This window comes from Gallinula chloropus (genome assembly GCF_964237585.1).
Source record: "Gallinula chloropus genome assembly, chromosome: 3".
In the NCBI taxonomy this organism is placed as follows: Eukaryota; Metazoa; Chordata; class Aves; order Gruiformes; family Rallidae; genus Gallinula; species Gallinula chloropus.
Window position 1 is genome coordinate 53630042 of NC_140087.1, and position 17925 is coordinate 53647966.

General features: G+C 40.7%; 1 protein-coding gene across 3 annotated transcripts in view; it reads left to right on the forward strand.

Annotated features, from left to right (window-relative positions):
• Positions 1-17925, forward strand: part of DAAM2 (dishevelled associated activator of morphogenesis 2) — a gene marked incomplete at its 5' end in the record, with an annotated part of 119149 nt that overhangs the window by 14573 nt on the left and 86651 nt on the right. For all 3 annotated transcript variants that reach the window (XM_084260974.1, XM_084260972.1, XM_084260973.1), the window contains one exon: positions 9618-9707. In XM_084260974.1, coding sequence (XP_084117100.1) covers positions 9618-9707 — 90 coding nt within the window. The remainder of the gene's footprint in view (positions 1-9617; positions 9708-17925) is intronic.

Consider the following 17925-nt stretch of genomic DNA (forward strand, 5'->3'; position numbering starts at 1 on the left):
CTTTACAAATGCCACTAGGCTATGAACACTGTGGATACGCTGGAAGGCAAGCTTAAAGAAGGTGGAGAAATTGTGTGAAATAGATTGGGACTCAACAGGGACAGTTAAAACATGATCCTTTTAGGAGTAAGTCTGTTAATTCAGGAAGGGAAGCAGTCTGTTGGGTGTGTACACTTCTTTAGAGAAGGAAGTGGGGATTGTGATGGATCATGAGTCAATATAAGTCATGCAGGTTTTCAGGGTTTTTTTAAATTTAAAAAAGTGTAATTGTCTTTATGGAATATGTAACCAGGAGTGCAGTCTGGAATATGCATGAAGCAATCTGCACTCAGCGTTGGTAAGGTCTCAGCAGGAACACTGTCCCCTCTTTTAAAGAGTGCATTTTGAGAAAGATGTGCTTTGACCAGGGAGATCCCGGAAGTCAATTAGGGGAGGAATGAGAGGTCCAGAGGACATGACCTCTAAGAAAGACTGAAAGAGCTGGGCTTGTTTAGCCTCAAGAAAGGCCACTGAGGAAGGACATTACAACAGCCTTTAATAGGCTTGAAAATTGTTATCAAGAGGAAGGAGAAAAATCTGTTCACCATGACTGGTTGATAGGGCCGGAAGTAATAGGCTTAAATTGCTGCAGCAGGGATTTAGATTAGACGTGAGCCCTGACTATTCGATTTTCATCCCCATCCCTTCTTATTGGGCTTGTTCCAATTCACTTACATGGCCATGCAGCCCATCTTCACAGAATAAGCAGTCATGGTGGTCAGCTGTTTGCATTGTTGTCTTCACATGCCCACCCATATCCAGGGAGCATCCCCTTTGCTCAACTCATATTGTAATCTTGGATATATGAGAATGCGTATTTAAATCATGTTCTTTCTCTCTCTCTACCTCTATAAGTCTATGTGTATTGTTGCACTAACAGGTACTGGTTTTCCTCATTCTTTCTATTTGGAAATTTGCAGGATGTTGTCTCATGCATGCTGTTTGCCTGTGAAGGGCAGAAAAGTGAATGGGCAATGTTTCTAGTGGGCTGTCAAAGGGGACTGACACAATAGTTCTTGCTGGTTATATGTTCTTGTATGCTGTTAGGTAACAGAGAACTTTGAGAAATATGAGAGAGGATTTAACACTTCTCCAGGAAGCAAAGAAACAATTAACCAACGATTAAGGAGAGGAATAAAGGAAACAGAACAGTGGGGGATGTGTTTGGCGGTGGTGTTAATTGACTTTTTGTGAGATAAATTTCTCTGCCAAAAAGCAGTGGCCTTGATGGATGAAATTTTTACTCTGCTGCTGAGCCTTAAGAATGAGTAACTTCTGTGTTGGCAGGGTAGAAGATAAACACATATTCTAGTACTTAAACATCAGGTGCTTTCTGTCTTCTACTGTTATGACTGAGCATCAAGAGATTTGGGCCCCAAGTACTGAAAGGGTTTTAAAGCTATAACTTTTTGAAAAAGCAAGAAGGAAAAGGAGTGTAATGGAGATCACAACTTTTTGTTTCTGCTCTACTGTACAATTAGATCTGTGGCAGTAGCTGAAATGTAAACACTGAGTCCTATGCCAGCAGGGCTGTGTGAGCAACTCATGTGAGGGCAGCAGTTTCATCACCACAAATGTAGTGATAAAACACTGTAAATATTGGCAGGTAATATATATGATATGTTTTAGGTATATGGGTTTTTTAATATATGTAAGATATGAGTGGCATAGGAAGCTGTGCATACACATGCTGTGTGTATGCAAATGCATGGAAACCCAGTGATGTTTTCTAGTTATTCTTATCAATTGGGAAATGCATCAAAATATTACTCTCCAACCTTGCATGGTATGTTGCTTCTCCCTGTGCTTTACAAAGGTGGCTTTTAATTCCAAGGGTTAGGATGAGGTGGGAAGAATCTAGGGGGGGAAAGGTTGGGGTGAGGCAGGGAAAGAGGAGGGGATGGTTTGTTTTGGAGGTTGTTTTGTTTTTTCTTTTGGGTTATCAGCAGACTCGGAACATGTATCGGGCACTCAAGTGGGAACTTTTAACCAATGTACTGCATCTGGAGATGTTCTAGTTGTGTGGGTGGTAGGGCCATTCCCCATTGAAAATGCACCTGCCATCAAGTTCTGCAGTGGGCACAGCCATGCAGTTGTGCCAGGCAGAGCCCTGAGAAGGTTGGGATGGGAATGGGTTGCTGTCTAGAGAAGGAGGCTCTGTTTCACTCCTCGCAGTGCTTGCCTCTATCACACTCCAGTGTTTGCAGTTTGGTATTATGGCAAGCCTGGGAAATACTTCTCTTTTTAGAGAGCTTTGCTAAGAAGTTCCTTTTTCTTTATGCTCTGGTCTTTGCTCTGTTTTTTGCATGAATGGGTAGGGATTTTGTGCAGTCAAATGTACCTCGTTCAGTGACAGTTTGGACAGGTAGTCCTTCAGATTGCCTTGTCAACCTCCTCAGTATTGGAAATGTTCACTCTTCCAGCAGGCTGCCTCTTACATTTCAGCCTGATGAGATGGATTGAACAAAGCAATGGAAGGAAAATTGTAGGGGAGCAATCCTATACTGTCCCCTGGAGGTGGACACTAATTAAATAGGAAAGGCTTGTCTGTTCTACTTCAAAGCTCTTTGCAAAGTGACTGAGATCTGAAGATTTGATTTATTTATTTGTTTGTTTATTTAATTCACTCACTGAACCTCTGAAGGAGCTTGATGGAGGGCTGCCTCTGGACCTGTGATGAGAGTGTTCCTCTTTTAACTCCTCCCTGCCCTCCCTCCCTGGTGGGCAGAGGCACAGCTTGAATGTAAACCACCAGACTAACCTGTTTGTTATTTGCCAACAGAACCTGGCATAGGTAGCACGAACTGAAAAATAAAGGTCCCTGAGACTGTTGCTGATGTAAAAGTCTAGCTTTCAGGCAGTGTAAATGACATGTTAGCAATCTGGTCCTACTCAGTTCACTTGTTAAAGCTACAATCGTTATGCTGGATTAGATTCTCTATTACAATGGCTTGTAGCATGCTGCTGACAGCCGCCTCCCAGATCTCTTTCCACTGCTTCCCCTTCCTGTACGGCGTCAGACTTGTCAGAGCCATTTATCTCCTGTCAGCTTGAGTTGTGTTTCTACGTTGATGAACTCACCATAAACTATTCCCTCAAAGTCATGGCACATGAACATGAACCTTCTCTGGGGCCTGCCAGTGGATGCTGGATGGGATCCCATGGTGTGTCACAATCACTATTTACTTTGTACAAGATTTTAAATAAAGTCATCCAGGGCATAAGGCCATCAGCTGTGCCGTGCCACTTGGGAGCATCAGTAGAACCGGAATATGTCCCTTTTGGGGGCATGGTGACAGACATCTTTATAAATGACCTTGGGGAACCTGAGGCAAGAGGTATTGCACTGCACAGGGAATTTATTATATTGTCAACAGTGTATTTATATTTAATTTTGTAACTTAGGTGGGTTTGGTGCCATTAAGAAACTGAGAGAAAGATTGATGAGGTGGGTTAAGGGAGAGTGCATTTATGCATGACAGGAAAAAGGGTCAAGGGGAATGAGAAAAAGATTGGGGGGGAGGAGAAGAAATGTTGGTGTGTGTGAGAGAAGGGGTAAAAGAAGGAATAGGGATGTGCAAAGGAAGCAAGATAAGAACAGTGTATTTAACTCAAATTTGTGCAGTGCAAGGTCAAAATGTGAAAATGAACATTACCTTCAAACCTAAGTTTCTGAGGTAAGCAAGCAAATTATTAATATAAAAAGTCTTCAAATCACGGAAGCTTTTCTAGAGCATGTAAAAGCATCCCAATATCATTCCTGCTTTCTCAGTTTTGTTCCGTATCAGATAACTCACCAAAAAAATAAGAATCCCATTAAGGATAATGTTGGTGTGACTGAGCAAAGGAAAACTTTGGAGCTACATAAAAATATTTGCAAATATCCATGCTATCCCCATCTTGAAAGGGACACTAACTCACTTGCATCACAGAAATAGCAAGATTTTTGAGGCAGGGAGTTGGGAAGTGTTTGACCATCTGCAGAATTTGCTCTATAGCTTGCTTTGTACTTGTAGGACTTTTGCACAACCCTCTGAAGCTTTTGGTGTTGGTCACAGGTCAGATAACTGCTGGTCTTGTCTGGTCTTGGAAATTCTTATGTTTCTATTTTGTGCTTAGCAACGGAGAGCTAAGTTTAACCTTTCTGGGGAGCTTTGCCAGTTTGTGCCCACTGAAGATTTGGTTCCCAGGGTGCCTGTTAATGCTGAGAGCTGTTGATGCTTTTGCTTGAGTACCCATCCACTGCTGAAGAACCAAACAATGCAATAGAGTTGTAATCGGAGAATCAAAATATGCATCCCTGTACAGCAGAAGTGATGAAGGCTATTTGCTAATGTATTATGTTTTAGGATTGGATTCTGTGGTGTAAAATAAAGATTGATTTCATGCCAAAAGCTATTCCCTCTGGGGATGGTTAAAAGGATTGCATTCTTTAATAATTCTTTAAGAATTGTCTAAATATGTTTATAGGGAGAAATAAACATTTAAAAATGAGAATATGCATTTAGAAGTCATTAACTTTTTTCAGTCACAAAAGAAGCCATTGAATGTGAAACACAGACCTGGGGTGGATGCTTATAGAAAGGGTGCACATTCAAGGACATGGTAAACAAGAGAGGCTGCGAACTACAGACAGAAGTTAAAAATATAACTCAACTCTCTGTAGCTGAAATAAGAAATTGATGAAATAAATCAGGTATCCAACTAAACATAAAATAAACAGCATCTCCTTTCCCTCCTGGCAAAAAATGAAGTTATTGCCTGCAGTAAGGAAGGCATATCATGTTAGAATTCTGTGCTTGATTATGCTGGAAATGCTATGCACAATTCATTAAACTTTTACCAAGAGAAAACAACCCCCAAAACCCACCACAAATAAAACTCCAAACAAGCCAACCCTAACAGCCTCCTTTTAGGCTGGTTGGTATTGGTGGGGTTATTTTGTCTTTTACATGTGAAGCAGTTGTCTGACCTTGTCACAGGAAAGCTCCCTGGGAAGTCCAGCAGCCAGTGGAAGTGGGACAAGAGGAATAAGAAACTAGAACTGAGGGAAAGTCCCACGAGGGTCCGAGTATCCCTGGAGAGACAAGTTTGGAGCTCTTGATCTCCAGCATTCTGACTTGAAGTGGAGAAGTGCTTGGAGCACTGAAGATCTGATATTCTCTTTCCGTTCTCCTAGTCTTGAGGTTTTCATCCTACCCCTGCTGTGGTTTCAACAAGGATATGTTGAAAATGGAAAGTCTCATTGTGCCATTCAGTATCTTACTCTGTTACCTTTCAAACTGTTTTATTTTTTCCACTTCAAATTTTGAAAAATTCCTGTGAGCTATGTAAGTCTTCTTGTAAGGCCAGGTGAAGTAAACTGGTGAAAGAGCAGCTATCCTCTGATGCTGTGTCACCTTTCCATATAGATGACTGAATGGTGGAGATGTGATCCGCATTTTAGTACAGAGATGTTGGTAGGCACTAAAGTCTCCCCTTTAGAGAGGCAGACATGTTGGTTCTCCTTTAGTGGCTCTTTATCCTTCTAAAATATTACTTTTTCTCCATATTAATTTAATTTCACATCACTTAGAAAGTGCTGCTTGGTCTATGTGAGACGTTTTACTGTCTAACTCTTCTGGGACTTGGAGTGATACCCTTATTGAGCCAATGGCTACCAAGCATCATATCCAGCTTTCACACTTCAATGAATGTTCTCAAAAACAAGGGACCTAATGTGGATTTAAATCCCATAGAATTCTGTTTTTATGTTTCCTATCCATTTTTACTTCTTGTTCCATGTCTTTCTCTCTGTCTTTTATTTCCTTGGGTTATAGCCATTTTGAATGGAGGCCATCTTCCCTTTTGGCCCTAGGACTGGACTGGAAATATTTGAACTTCAAATTCAGCTCCAGTACATTTTGAGTGTTTTATCATTGAAATTAAACCTGTGTAAGTAAAACAAACAAACAAAAAAATCCCACATTAAAGTGAAATTAACTTGAATGTATGCCTCTCTCCATAAATAAAATAGGAAACAGATAAAGGAGGGCAATGTAAGGAGTATTAACTGGAGGTAATTTTTATCTCCCTCAGGGCAGTCTGGCAAATGCCTTTTTAATCTGTGTTTCATGAGAACACTTGCAACTTGAGGTATTTTTAAGAGCCAGGACGCTGAGCTGCGCTGTGCAGGGTCATGCTAGCATGAATTGCTGGAACTGAGCCTCCCATCCAAGGCACAGAAGAGGAGTTCCTACTTTCTGCTGGGAAAACTGACACAGGTGATGGAGGAAGGTGTTTTCCCTCTTTGGTCTGACTGACTCTTTTTTTTCTTGCCATTTAAGTTTGCTCCTTGGGCAGTCAGTCACATTGGCTTCCTTAGCCTGGCTCCAACCCCGGTCTTAATGACTGCATTCAGTTTGCAGTTCTACTCCTTCCCTGCCAACCTTTGCAATTCTTTTCTCCTTTGATTGGCTGCTTGCTGTCAGTGAGCTAACTCTAGAGTCTAAAGTTCTACATACTGACAGATCTGCCTCTGTCGTTGGGTCAGAATGACCTGTTCATGGAACAAATCACCATTTTGAAATGTATTCTTTCTGTCATTCCTCTTGTTTTCCTCCAAAGTAATAAGTTTATTTATGTACTCTCTGTTCAGATCCTGAGTCAGAATAGGAAAATGGTCCACCTGACCGAGCATCATCTTTCTTAGTTAGATCCAGGGTTTTTTTGTGTAGTCATGATGGTCTTCTGACCTTTTATAGAAAGGGGCTGGGAATGGGAGAAGTAGATGATTTGGAAGGTTCCAGAAGAAGACTTCACATCTCCTATTTTGTAGAGGTTTATTGGCTCTTTGTAGAGTGGGATTTCATTAATGGTATAGGTAGAGGTGGGCATGTAGGCCTCTTCAGTTCCTCCCACTCCTTTCTTCCTCTGAGTGAAGGAGCACCCTTGCTGAAGCCAAACTTCAGGAAAGGGTGTTGGAGGGCTTGATATTATGGAGAAGGTCTATCTTCCACTGCTGAATATTCATAATTGCTACCTGCCTATCTGACCTGGACGTTAGAACCCAACATTTTGCCTCCTGATGAAGACAACCTTAGCTGTTTCAAAGGGAAGGGTAATCCATCTTCCGTGTGTTGTTTTCCAGTCAGGTGTGTTTGGGTCAGCCTCTGGTAACCATCTTATGCCTGGAATCCTGAGTGGTTTTCTTGTTACTATGTTACTTGAGCTGATGTGATGACTTCTAATGTTTTTCTGGTTTAGTCTACTGTCTTGAGTCACAACAAAGGATGCAAATGCACTTCTTTCTCACTAGAGCTTCAATCCTTTCAAACTACCATTCTAGGCTTCTGTCCTGAAAAGAAGGTCATGCTGCCAGGATGCAAAATTACATGACTGGAAGTTGCATGGTCTTATTGCCCTGTTGAAGGCAGAGTGCTCTTTGTGTCCCTGATATTACCAGTGTCCAGGGCAGTATCTAGAGGCTGCTAAGCAGCAGCATAGAAACACTTGATTGGAAAAGACCTTTAAGATAGAGTCCAACTGTTCCTGTCCTGTGCTAAACCATGTATCTGCTGTCTGGGTAGTTTCAATCAATAGGAACGTTCTTTGGTTGTCTTGAAATGTATTGGTTGAAGTCATCCTTCATTTTTGTGCACTGTTTCTGAGAAGAGTAAAAGCTCTTTCCAGACTCCAGGAAGAGCAGTATAGATTAGAAAATAAAGTTAGTTGCTCTACATTTAAAGAAAAAAAAAAATAAAAAAAAAGTCGCGGGGGAGGGGCAAAAATCATTAAGCAGTTCAGTAAAGCATCATTTTTCTAAAACTCTAGCTGAGCCCAGCCAGCTCACTTCAGATGCGTATTCTGGCCTCTTTGGTGGTTCTTCCAAACCTGGCATTTCTGAGCCCCTGTCTGCCCCTCCTTTCCCTCCCACATGCTTGACCTCCAACAGCATTCTTTTGCTTGCCTTAAGACCTTACATGTCGTTTCACTCTCCCTCTCCCCCCCCAAGAATGTGATCCTGGCCTGAGCTTTCTAATTGTGTATAGCAAGGATAAAACTCCTTGCCTCGCTTGGCTGCCCCCTTGTTTGGAAACTCACCCTAAACATTTCCACATGGCTTGCACTCTTTTTGCACAGCTATAGGGTTGGGTTTTTTTTTTGGGGGGGGGGGGGGGATTCTTTTTTTTTTTTTTCTTCTTTAAACTTTCTCTTGTTTAAAAAAAGAGCCCTCCACCTTCTTCTACCTTGGGCTGCTGGCACTGACCTCGCCTTGTTACTGTTTGCATTTCTTTTGTACCTTTTTGCAGCTGAAATCTCTGTGGGCTTTTAAATCTGTCAGCAGCCGCTACCAGGCTCAGTGTGCAATTTAGCTCACTGTTTTCACAAGTTTCCCAGCCCTGAAAGCTTTCCAAATGAGCCATTGTTGGGCTGAGTTAAAGAGGTATTGTCTCTGCTTGGGCTGGGTTAGTGTGGGTGCCAGAATCTGCACAGGCAGCGTTCTTAGTGCTGCAGTATCATCTTGACACTGGACCCCTGGACTCTTCCTTCTCCAAGCACATTCAAATACATTGGAAAAAGAAACCCCTGCCAGAAGTGATTCATTGAAATGCCTTTGGAAGTGTGTCTTTCTATTGCTGAAACCCTTATTTAGATATCTTCATCTGTCCCATGCAGGCTACTCTTGTTATGAAGACCATTCTTGTTTGTTTAATTGCCATTAGGACCTCAAACTAGCTGCTGTGATTGGAGCCCTGGTCTGGTCAGGGCTGAATAAACACAGAGCAAGTAGCAGTCTTTGCTTTGATGATTTGAGAGACACAACGTAGAAGAAGAGAGTCTATTGTTAACCACCTCTTACAAAAGAGAAACCATAGCTGGGAAATTCACTGGCATATTCATAGAGAGCTTGTGGCAGAGTTGGGATTCAGTTCCACATCAGCACTGGCCATCATTTTACATGTCAGGGTTGCTAGGATCTAAAAGTATGTGTTAACAGAGACTGAATTTGCTGATCTGTTCAACTTGATGTGATGATGTGCAGAGATACGTCCTTCATGTCTGAAACCCTGGTTGTCTTTTGCTGGGGACTGTGTAGTTCAGAGAACAAACATCTGGACAAACATTTCAATCTGTGGGTTGCTGTTGACATTACTGCTATTAGACAACTGTCTTGTGACCTTTGTTTAAAAGATACAGCAATTTCACTGACCTCCTTCCTGCAGGCCAGGAAAAAGGTGTATTGAATTTTTAATCTTTCTGTAAGAGTCATAAGAAGAGTCTGTGTCATGTAAGCCAATGCTTTGAGTTTTTTATTTCATGCCTTTCACATGATCTCTCCCATCCCTGAATAATTGCTAGTAATGGGAGTTGTGTAGGCTGCCTCCCTTCATAGGCTCTCCTCTGACAGGGAGAACTCACAGTAGCAAGGTAAAAAATATGAAAACAATGATCTATGGAGTATTTGGGAGCCACCAAATAGTCTGCCTTTTGATTGAAGGCTAGTCAACACACCTGGTTTAGATTCCTCTCGATCTATCAGAAGTTACCAATGCAGCTGTTGACTATTTTCTCTGGTTTTCTCTCACAATCTCTAGGATGAATTGGATCTCACAGACAAGAACAGAGAGGCTATGTTTGCACTCCCTCCAGAGAAGAAATGGCAGATCTACTGCAGCAAAAAGAAGGTACTACTGTTGTTCTGATTAAAGTATCTCACCAATAAATCTTGTGTACATGTACATGAGTATTAATACATCCAGAGTTGAACTACATGTTTAACTACTGTTTACTCAAGAACACGATTAAGTGATGGAAGGATTTTTATCAGCATGAATATGGCACAACTTTCTTACAAGTAGAGTATGTGCCTGTGATTTCTGAAGAGAGCATTAACAACTTTAAATCATATGTTGGCCTATTTTGAATCTTTTACGTATTTGGTTTTGGGGGTTTATTTTAGTTTTTCTTTGAGCTGTGGAAGAAAATCTAAAATGGAAATGTTTTAAAGAGTTTTTAAAAACTTTTTAAAGTTTGTTTAAAATAGAAAATGTATTATTGAAATCTGTCAGGATGTCTTAAAATATCTGTAAAGTACATGATAATAGGGATGTCTTGCAACATGGGAGTTCAAGGTCTCCAACAGCTTGTAGGAAAAGTTCTGCATTGCACTGGAAAGTGAAGAAGACCTGCTCCTATCAATTTATGTGTAATGCTTCTTCATTCAAGGTCTTCAAATTTCTGAGAGATCAGTGAGGTGGGCAGTACATCAGATGCGGGTAGCTTGTTACTGGAAGAATGATGGCCAAGGGAAGTGACAAGTTGTACCACTGTTGTGAATCTTGGAAAAGAGGAATTCCTGCAGGAGTGGTGTGGTGGAAATGTTTTACGGCTCTAGGAAGGAAACAGTCAGAAACAAAGATAGCCCCAACAGCGTGTATTCATTAACTCTAAATATTGAAGGAAAAAAGGTGTGGTGAGCGCGTTGCTTAGTTTTATTTCCCAACTGTGCAGGTTATACCAATGTAATTAAAGAAAACCTCAGTCAAACCAATCAGATGGGTGTTTTACATGTATGTTGCTTTTGCTTGAAATGCATCGTACAGGGAAGTTAACAGCAAGAAATTAGTTACAGTGCCTCTGAGCTAGCAATAATTCAGGAAGTGCGTAAGAGCAGTCTGGGCTCAGCTGTGTTTGGTGCTCTCTCCATTCTTCTTCCTGCTGGTGCACAGAGCTTGCAAGTGGAGGGAAGGTGCAGGCTGCTGTGATTAATGTCTGCTTTTAGGTTTTTGCTGGCCGGCAGCTCAGCTGGCTGCTTCAGCTCTGGTGGGAGCAGATCTATTTGTAGCCGTCTTAGAGAACCACACATTCCACCTCCCAGACCAGTCAGCCTTGGCAGGGAGATTCAGGATTTAATGTATTTAATATGTCATTTGGATTCACTACGTTACATTTCCCTACCCTCCCCACACCCCCGCCCCCCGTCCTTTTTTTTTTTTTCCCTTCTTTTTTTAGCAGTGGATTTGATATAAGACTCTTGAAGACCTCCGGAGTTAAAGGAGCTGCATACTGGAAAATCTTTATAATGCATTTATAGTGCGACCTCAGTTAGCTGAACTCCAGCTATCCAAGATGATGTGCTAACTGGAACAGGATACTGTTACCAGATGTCTATTCATTACTTAGTAGATACTTTCAATTACTTGAAACCTTAACTGTCCAATGTTATTCATTGTTTCCCTCACAGGCAGTCAGATGATCAGTGATGACATCTCCCTGTCTCTATAGCCTACTACCTAATCCACCTATCATCATTGTTTTACAGTGACAGAGAATCTTGATGTAGGCTTCTGTTTAGAAAGCTGCTTTTTCCTTGAAGAATTTGTAATCTAATTTTAGCCACAAAAGGCCCCATTCCTCACTGGGCAGAATGGTGTCAGACATCCAGGACGAGTTCCCAAAGAGCTCTGCCTTGCTGGTGTTGGGCTCTTTGAGCTTCCTGGGAAGTGAAGGCTTTACACTTTGTAATGTGGCAAGTGAGAACACTACGAACTAGGTCAAGAAGTGCAGGTTGGGGCAACTGTTTGCAGTCATTAATCTTGGTTCCCTTTTCTAGTCTAAAGGGAACAGAAAGTTAGAGCTTCCTGATTTGTGCCCAATGTGGTGAGATTAATGGACTGTCTCAAGTAAAAAAAAAGTCACTTGCAAAATGAAGATCAGTCATTGTCCATTTATCTTGGCAGTGAGACTTCAGATCTAATCTTCTAAGGTACCTTGTTCTTAATGTGCTAGCAGAAAATCACTGTTCTATCAAACAACTCATTCCACCTGCTTCTTATATCAACCTTTCTGAAGAAGCAGGGGAAGAGATTTAAAGGTCTGTGCATTTAAAGTTCTATGCCAGAGACACAGCTTGCCAGTCAACATTCCACGGTACTGAAAGGAGAATCAGTTCTGGATTGAATTTTCATGATTTTGGGCTATATCTACAGAGGAATGTTCATGCAGTATTACACAGTGTGCTTGCTTTGGTCACTCTTTTGGCCATTGTAGGTTGGTATCTGAACCCATTAGTACTAAAAGCAAATCACCAATGATTTGATCTACAGGAGTAGTTCCAGACTGTGTTCTCAGTCTCAGTTGTCCTCTACCTTGCCATTAATCAGTACAGAACAGACAATGAGTGTTGCAATTGACCTAATTTGCATCAGAAGAATCATTAATCAGTCACTTCTGATGTGGCACCCTCACCCGATACCCAAAGCATCAGTACTACATGTTTTAGTTGCTTCTTTCTCTGTAGTATGAACTTCCCCTGGTACTATATTGAGTTATAAGTAAAGCCATATGCAGACAGAGCACAAATGATCACATCCTCGCACAGTTCAGGTACTTTATTCTGGTTTTGTTTAGGATAATCTCCACATTTCACCATCCGCAGAAATTTAGACTTACATGGAACGTACAATCCACTTCTGCAATTCCCTTAAAGTTATCTCTAGATTTCATACTAGTTCCATGTTTTGCTGGAATTAGAACAAGCACTGGACCATGCTTTCAGGTGTATTTATTTGTAAATGCTAACATTTCCGATCTCAAGGTTTAAAAAACTGCAGCTATTCAGTGCTGTTTTGTCAGGAATTGGTACTAAAGTACTGAACATCATGAAATACTGGTCAAATAATGACATGGAAAGAAATTATTTTACCTGAAAGTGAGCTGATATTGATTGTTTTTGTTGTTTGGGTTTTTTTTACCCAAAATGGGAGAAATATACAGGTATTGCAGTGCATCAGCACATGCTGCTTTGGATGCAGTCTGTGTTTCTGAGAATGAGGCCACATTGCGCAGGCAATAGCTTATTGCCTTCTGTACAATCCTACAAGTTCTTGGAGAGCAAATGGAATTGTTTTCTTTTTACAGCCTTTCCTGCCTCCAGAGACTACCTTGTAAACCTTTAGTTGAGAAGATTTTAGTAGGAAACGCACACAGATTTTGCAAAGTTAGACAAGTTAGGGGTTTTTTTTGGTTTTTTTACTTCTGTGTTTCTTTGAGAGAAAAATAGGTAGCAAATATCTTTCCCCAGTACACTCAAGCTGGATTAGCTGTATCATACATCTTCTCTCCAAACAAACCAACCCAACAAAAAGTTAAATCCTAATAACTGTGTTGAGCTCTCTTAGATGTTCTGGGATTATTTTGTACTCTTCTGATTTTAGTTCTATCCCTGAATAGCTGCTTTGAGTTGATTGTGCTTTACCTACCCAAGTGAGATTATTGAAACTCAAGCAGTAAAGCAATTACCAGCACAATGCAACCTTCCGGACAGATGTGTTTATGACACTTGAAAAAAGAGTTCATGTTTATAATCATCACATTGATTATACTTCTTCTATTATGTGAAACAGAGCTAGAGAAAGGCTTCTGCACAATAGCAAAACAGGCTTTACAAATTCTGAGGAAAATGTTTCTGAACAATGTTTTGTAAAAGCCGACATGCAGAAAAGAGATTTTCCTTGTGGTTCCATCCCCCACAATTTATTTTTTATACCTGTCAATTCTATTTTTCATTCTACCCAATGAATAAAAAAAACTAGTAAACTGAACGTGAGGATAAGAGACAAAACTCATTGGTACTAGAAAACTTTGATCTAAAATGTTACATAATTTCACAGGATTTGTCATTATTATGTTTATGTGTAAATGCATTTTCCTCTACCTGAGAGAGAAATTAGGAAATTTTGTGACAATGTTCTGACTGTGTCATCCTCTTATGCCTTTTCCCTACACAATATATATATCTTAGCTGCATACAACATTAATTTTCCTTATTATTGTCCTCTTCCCTTTCTTTCTTCAAGATATACTTTACAAAAGATGAATATATTTTCAGCTTAAGATCTGTTTGTTCTTTTTCCTTGATGCACCTCTCTGTCTTCTAAGGTATTCTTGTGGACTAGATTTTCTGGTCAAAACTCCAGACCTGGGAGAGCTCACTGAAAGGAGCAGGGAGGATGGAGTGGAAGGCATTTTTGTGCATTACAAATTCACTAAAGTCTTTTGTTCTGAGGTCACAGATCAGTGCTGAAAACCAGTAAAGCTGCGGTCCAGGTGCAGAGTGCCTCATGATCTTCTAGAGAAGGTTTACACCTCTCCCACAAGGAAGCAGCAAATGCTGCAGCAGCACCTTATGTTCAGTTCCCTTCCTAACATGAGGGTTGCATCCAGCCCTACATTAGGCTTCAGAATGCCCTAAAGAATCCTAGCCTTAATCTGGCTTTAACTTTGAGCAGCTTTATTGCAGTCCCCGTTTGCAGCTCAATTTCACAAACTCTAACTTTGGTCCCATGTTAGCAAAGATGTCTATGTGTCAGGTTTGGGTTGGCTTTTTTTTTTGCTTTGTTTTGGAGTTTCTCTTTGAGCTTTCCACTTGAGGCTGGCCTTGTCAGCAAATCTCACTGTAAAAAGTATAGCATGATGTTGTGCAGCTGGATGCAGAGAGAGATACTTCTGTCCTCCACCCCCATGCCTGCCTTCAGTCTCCTGCAGAGTTCTAAGCAAAATTCCCAATCAAAACTCAGGCTGCGTTACTGCTATAAACCCTACTTGAAAGCCAGCTACAGTTCCAGCTTTCCAGAGAGTGCAATTCACCCTATGCCTTGGATTCATCATCCTGTTAAAACTGTAAACATAAAAAATAATCCATACCTGTAATATAAATTCATATATATGTGTCTGAGTATGTGTACATATATAAAAAAATGAAATTTGCTGGAGGAATCTAAGCTGTTTTGCAGCTTTTGATATAATTACCTTAACCTACAAGGGATGAAGCAGAAGATGGATGCAAATATAAAGCCTGGAGTCCTTCCTGCCTTTGGGGAAAACTTTCTGAAGTGAATGAAAAGTTCCTGCACCTACTGCTTGTTCTTGGGTTGCTCTGTTCTGTGTTTTTTACACAGTACCGTGAGTGTAGTTTCTGCTTGATTAAGAGGAAGAGGCAGTTACTTCTCAGCTAAAGTGAACTGGCAAGGCTTTTCTTTCAAAATCCTGAGGTCTTCTCAGTGCACTTAATGCTTCATGTGGATGCTCTGAGAGCAGGAGGCTGCATTACATCTGTTGTATTTAGGTAGGAGCTCTACAAATCAGGCTGTACGAAAATGTTCATTCCTTTGGGTTCCTACTTTAAAGTGGGATATATACATGGATATATTCAGAGGAAGATAGATATTCCCTGAAGAAGAGAGAAAATGGATCTTCATCTGGTCTCATTTAGTGATACAATATACCAGATGAAGATCACACCATTGTGTTGTCTGAGTGTGGGTTTTGGGTTTTGTATTGTCTGATGCAAGCTATGAAAGCCCTTTGGGGTTCATCCTTTCTGTATGAAGAGTGCCAAGCACGTGGTTGTCTCATAATAAATTAAGTGGGTGGTTAGAAGTTGTATTGTTTTCAATTCTGTCTTCTTGCAGTGTTTTTTCCTCTTTGAAATACTCTTAGAGTCTGTTAATGATTTGGAATATTAAACTGTTTTGGTTATGGATTTATAGCTGTAAGGATCATTTAATATGTCCCTTATAAGTTCCTTTCTTTAGGGTTGTTATTCCACATGCTTTATCTGGGAGCAGCAGACATGAACACACAGGATGATTTGCTGCAGTATTTGAGCAGCCATTCATAAGGAATCCCAGTTGGATGGGGCTTGAGTGTGACTTTATGAGAGTTTTTGTCCCAGTGTGAGGGGGTGTGTGTGTCTTGCTCTTCCCTTGGGAAGTCTGAAAAGTGTCCAGTAACCTTCACAGCATGGTGACAGTCTAAAAGCAGCAGCAACTGGTAGATGGTAGGAGGCTGAAGAAGCTGTGCAAGTGTATTACTGGCTAAGTGGTGAGGATATCAAATGACCACAGGGAAAGCACCCACTTTGTACATTGGAAGTGGAGACAGACTTTGTCTGACGTCTTTACTGCATCCCTTCTTACCAGTGCTTTAGAAATTTATGGCAGGAGTTCAGCTCTGCAGCTAACATTTTAATTTGACTTGGTATTGAAATCTTGACAATGACCTGAACAACCTGATCTAACTTTGAAATTAGCTCTGCTTTGAGCTGGTCTCTTCTTCCTCAGGCTCCTTCCACATGAAATTGTTCTGTGAATCTCTGAACTGACTGTAAAACAAATAAGGAAAAAAGCTGTATGGCCCTGCAAAGAAACGTGACAGCATTAAGGCTCTGTGCAACCTACTGTGCCCTGTATTAATGCTGTGAGACCAGCACCTTGAAATAAGCTGTAGCAGATGATATTTGGTTCGCTCCCAGTGACTGGGATCTATGGTTGCTTTTGGTCTGAGGACTTCCTTAGCTCAGGAAGTTGCTGGTGAAGCAGTCTGAAATGTGGAATTTCTCAACTGAATTCTCTGAAAATAGACCTGATTTCAGTCAGCCTATGGCTCAGTGGAAATCTCATAACACTGGTAAGTCACAGTGGGAGGATGTTGCCCTTTGCAAACCGCGGCATTCCTTCAGCTGGATGTTTGGAAAATGCCAGCAATTGTGGAGTTAACTTGCTTCTTTCCCACCACCATCTGTTCCTTTTTCTGCTAACAGAATGACTTCATGCTCAGATGTTTGGGATGATTTGTTGGCTTGATGCTGACATTGGGTCATTCCAGTATCTTTAGTCTAGGTATAGAAGACAGGCACATGGCTTCAAAAATTACTCTCTTATAAATACAAGTATGCTTTAGAGCAGTAAATTCAGAAACTCTAGCCTATGACATGGGCAGGACATATTGGGAAGCAACAAAAATACAGTAAGAGTGTCCTGAAAGCAGCAAATGCACACATTTCCTTAGTGGTGGGATTGGGTCTTCTCAGTGTGAAAGGGCTGTTTGATCAATGGCACCTGCTAACGAGTATCACAGGCTGAAGTAGTAGCTCCCAAATGTAGGCAGCATGTGTAAAATGAAGCCTAAAATGACATACACTTCTTTTTATGTGTTTTAATACAGATAATATGTTCTCACTGGAAGAATAAAACTCAAGATTCATGTAAGACACAATTTCTTGCAAGTGACAGGTGATAGGACAAGGGGACATGGCATGAAGCTGCACCAGGGCAGGTTCAGATTAGATGTTAGGAAAAAATATTTCACTGAAAGAGTTGTCAGGACCTGGAACAGGCTGCTCAGGGAGGTGGTTGAGTCACCATCCTGGATATGTTCAAAAAAAGGGTAGATGAGGTACTTAGGGATATGATTTAGGTTAGGGCAGGAATGGTTGGACTCGAAGATCTTTAAGGTCTTTATAACCTAGTCATTCTGTGATTCATTCTTTTATAGTTCTATATAATGAATTGAGAGGTTTTTTCTCATCTCACATAAATATAAATTTGTTGATGTTTACCCCATTATTCTTTGCATAGGTCAGCATACCTGGGAGAACTATTGGTCTTTTTGTATGTTTTATCATAGATTCCTATAATTATGCCTTGACCTTTTTTTTTCTCAATATTTTCCCTTCCATAGCAAGCAATCACTTTGATAAGCCATATAGTAGGCTTCATGACATGGGAGACACCACTTAAAAATGTGGGGGTTTTTCTTGGAGTCTCTCATGTAGTGGTTTAAAGGATGAATTTGGTGTTAAGGAGACAAAGATGCTTGCACAATTCGGCCAATACATGGTTACTACACCTTGGAATTGTGATACCTAAAGGACCATGTAGCAAACATAAGAGGAGATAAGTAGTTTCTCCAAATCATTCATTTTACTTGGTTTATGTTCTCCGTGCTGCAAAGCTAACAGTTGCAGACTCATTTATTTATCCTGGTTTAAGAGGTTATTTTGGGTCAGGGCCCTGAAATTATATATTTATTTATGTGTAATTGAAAAGTCTTCTCTTCCCT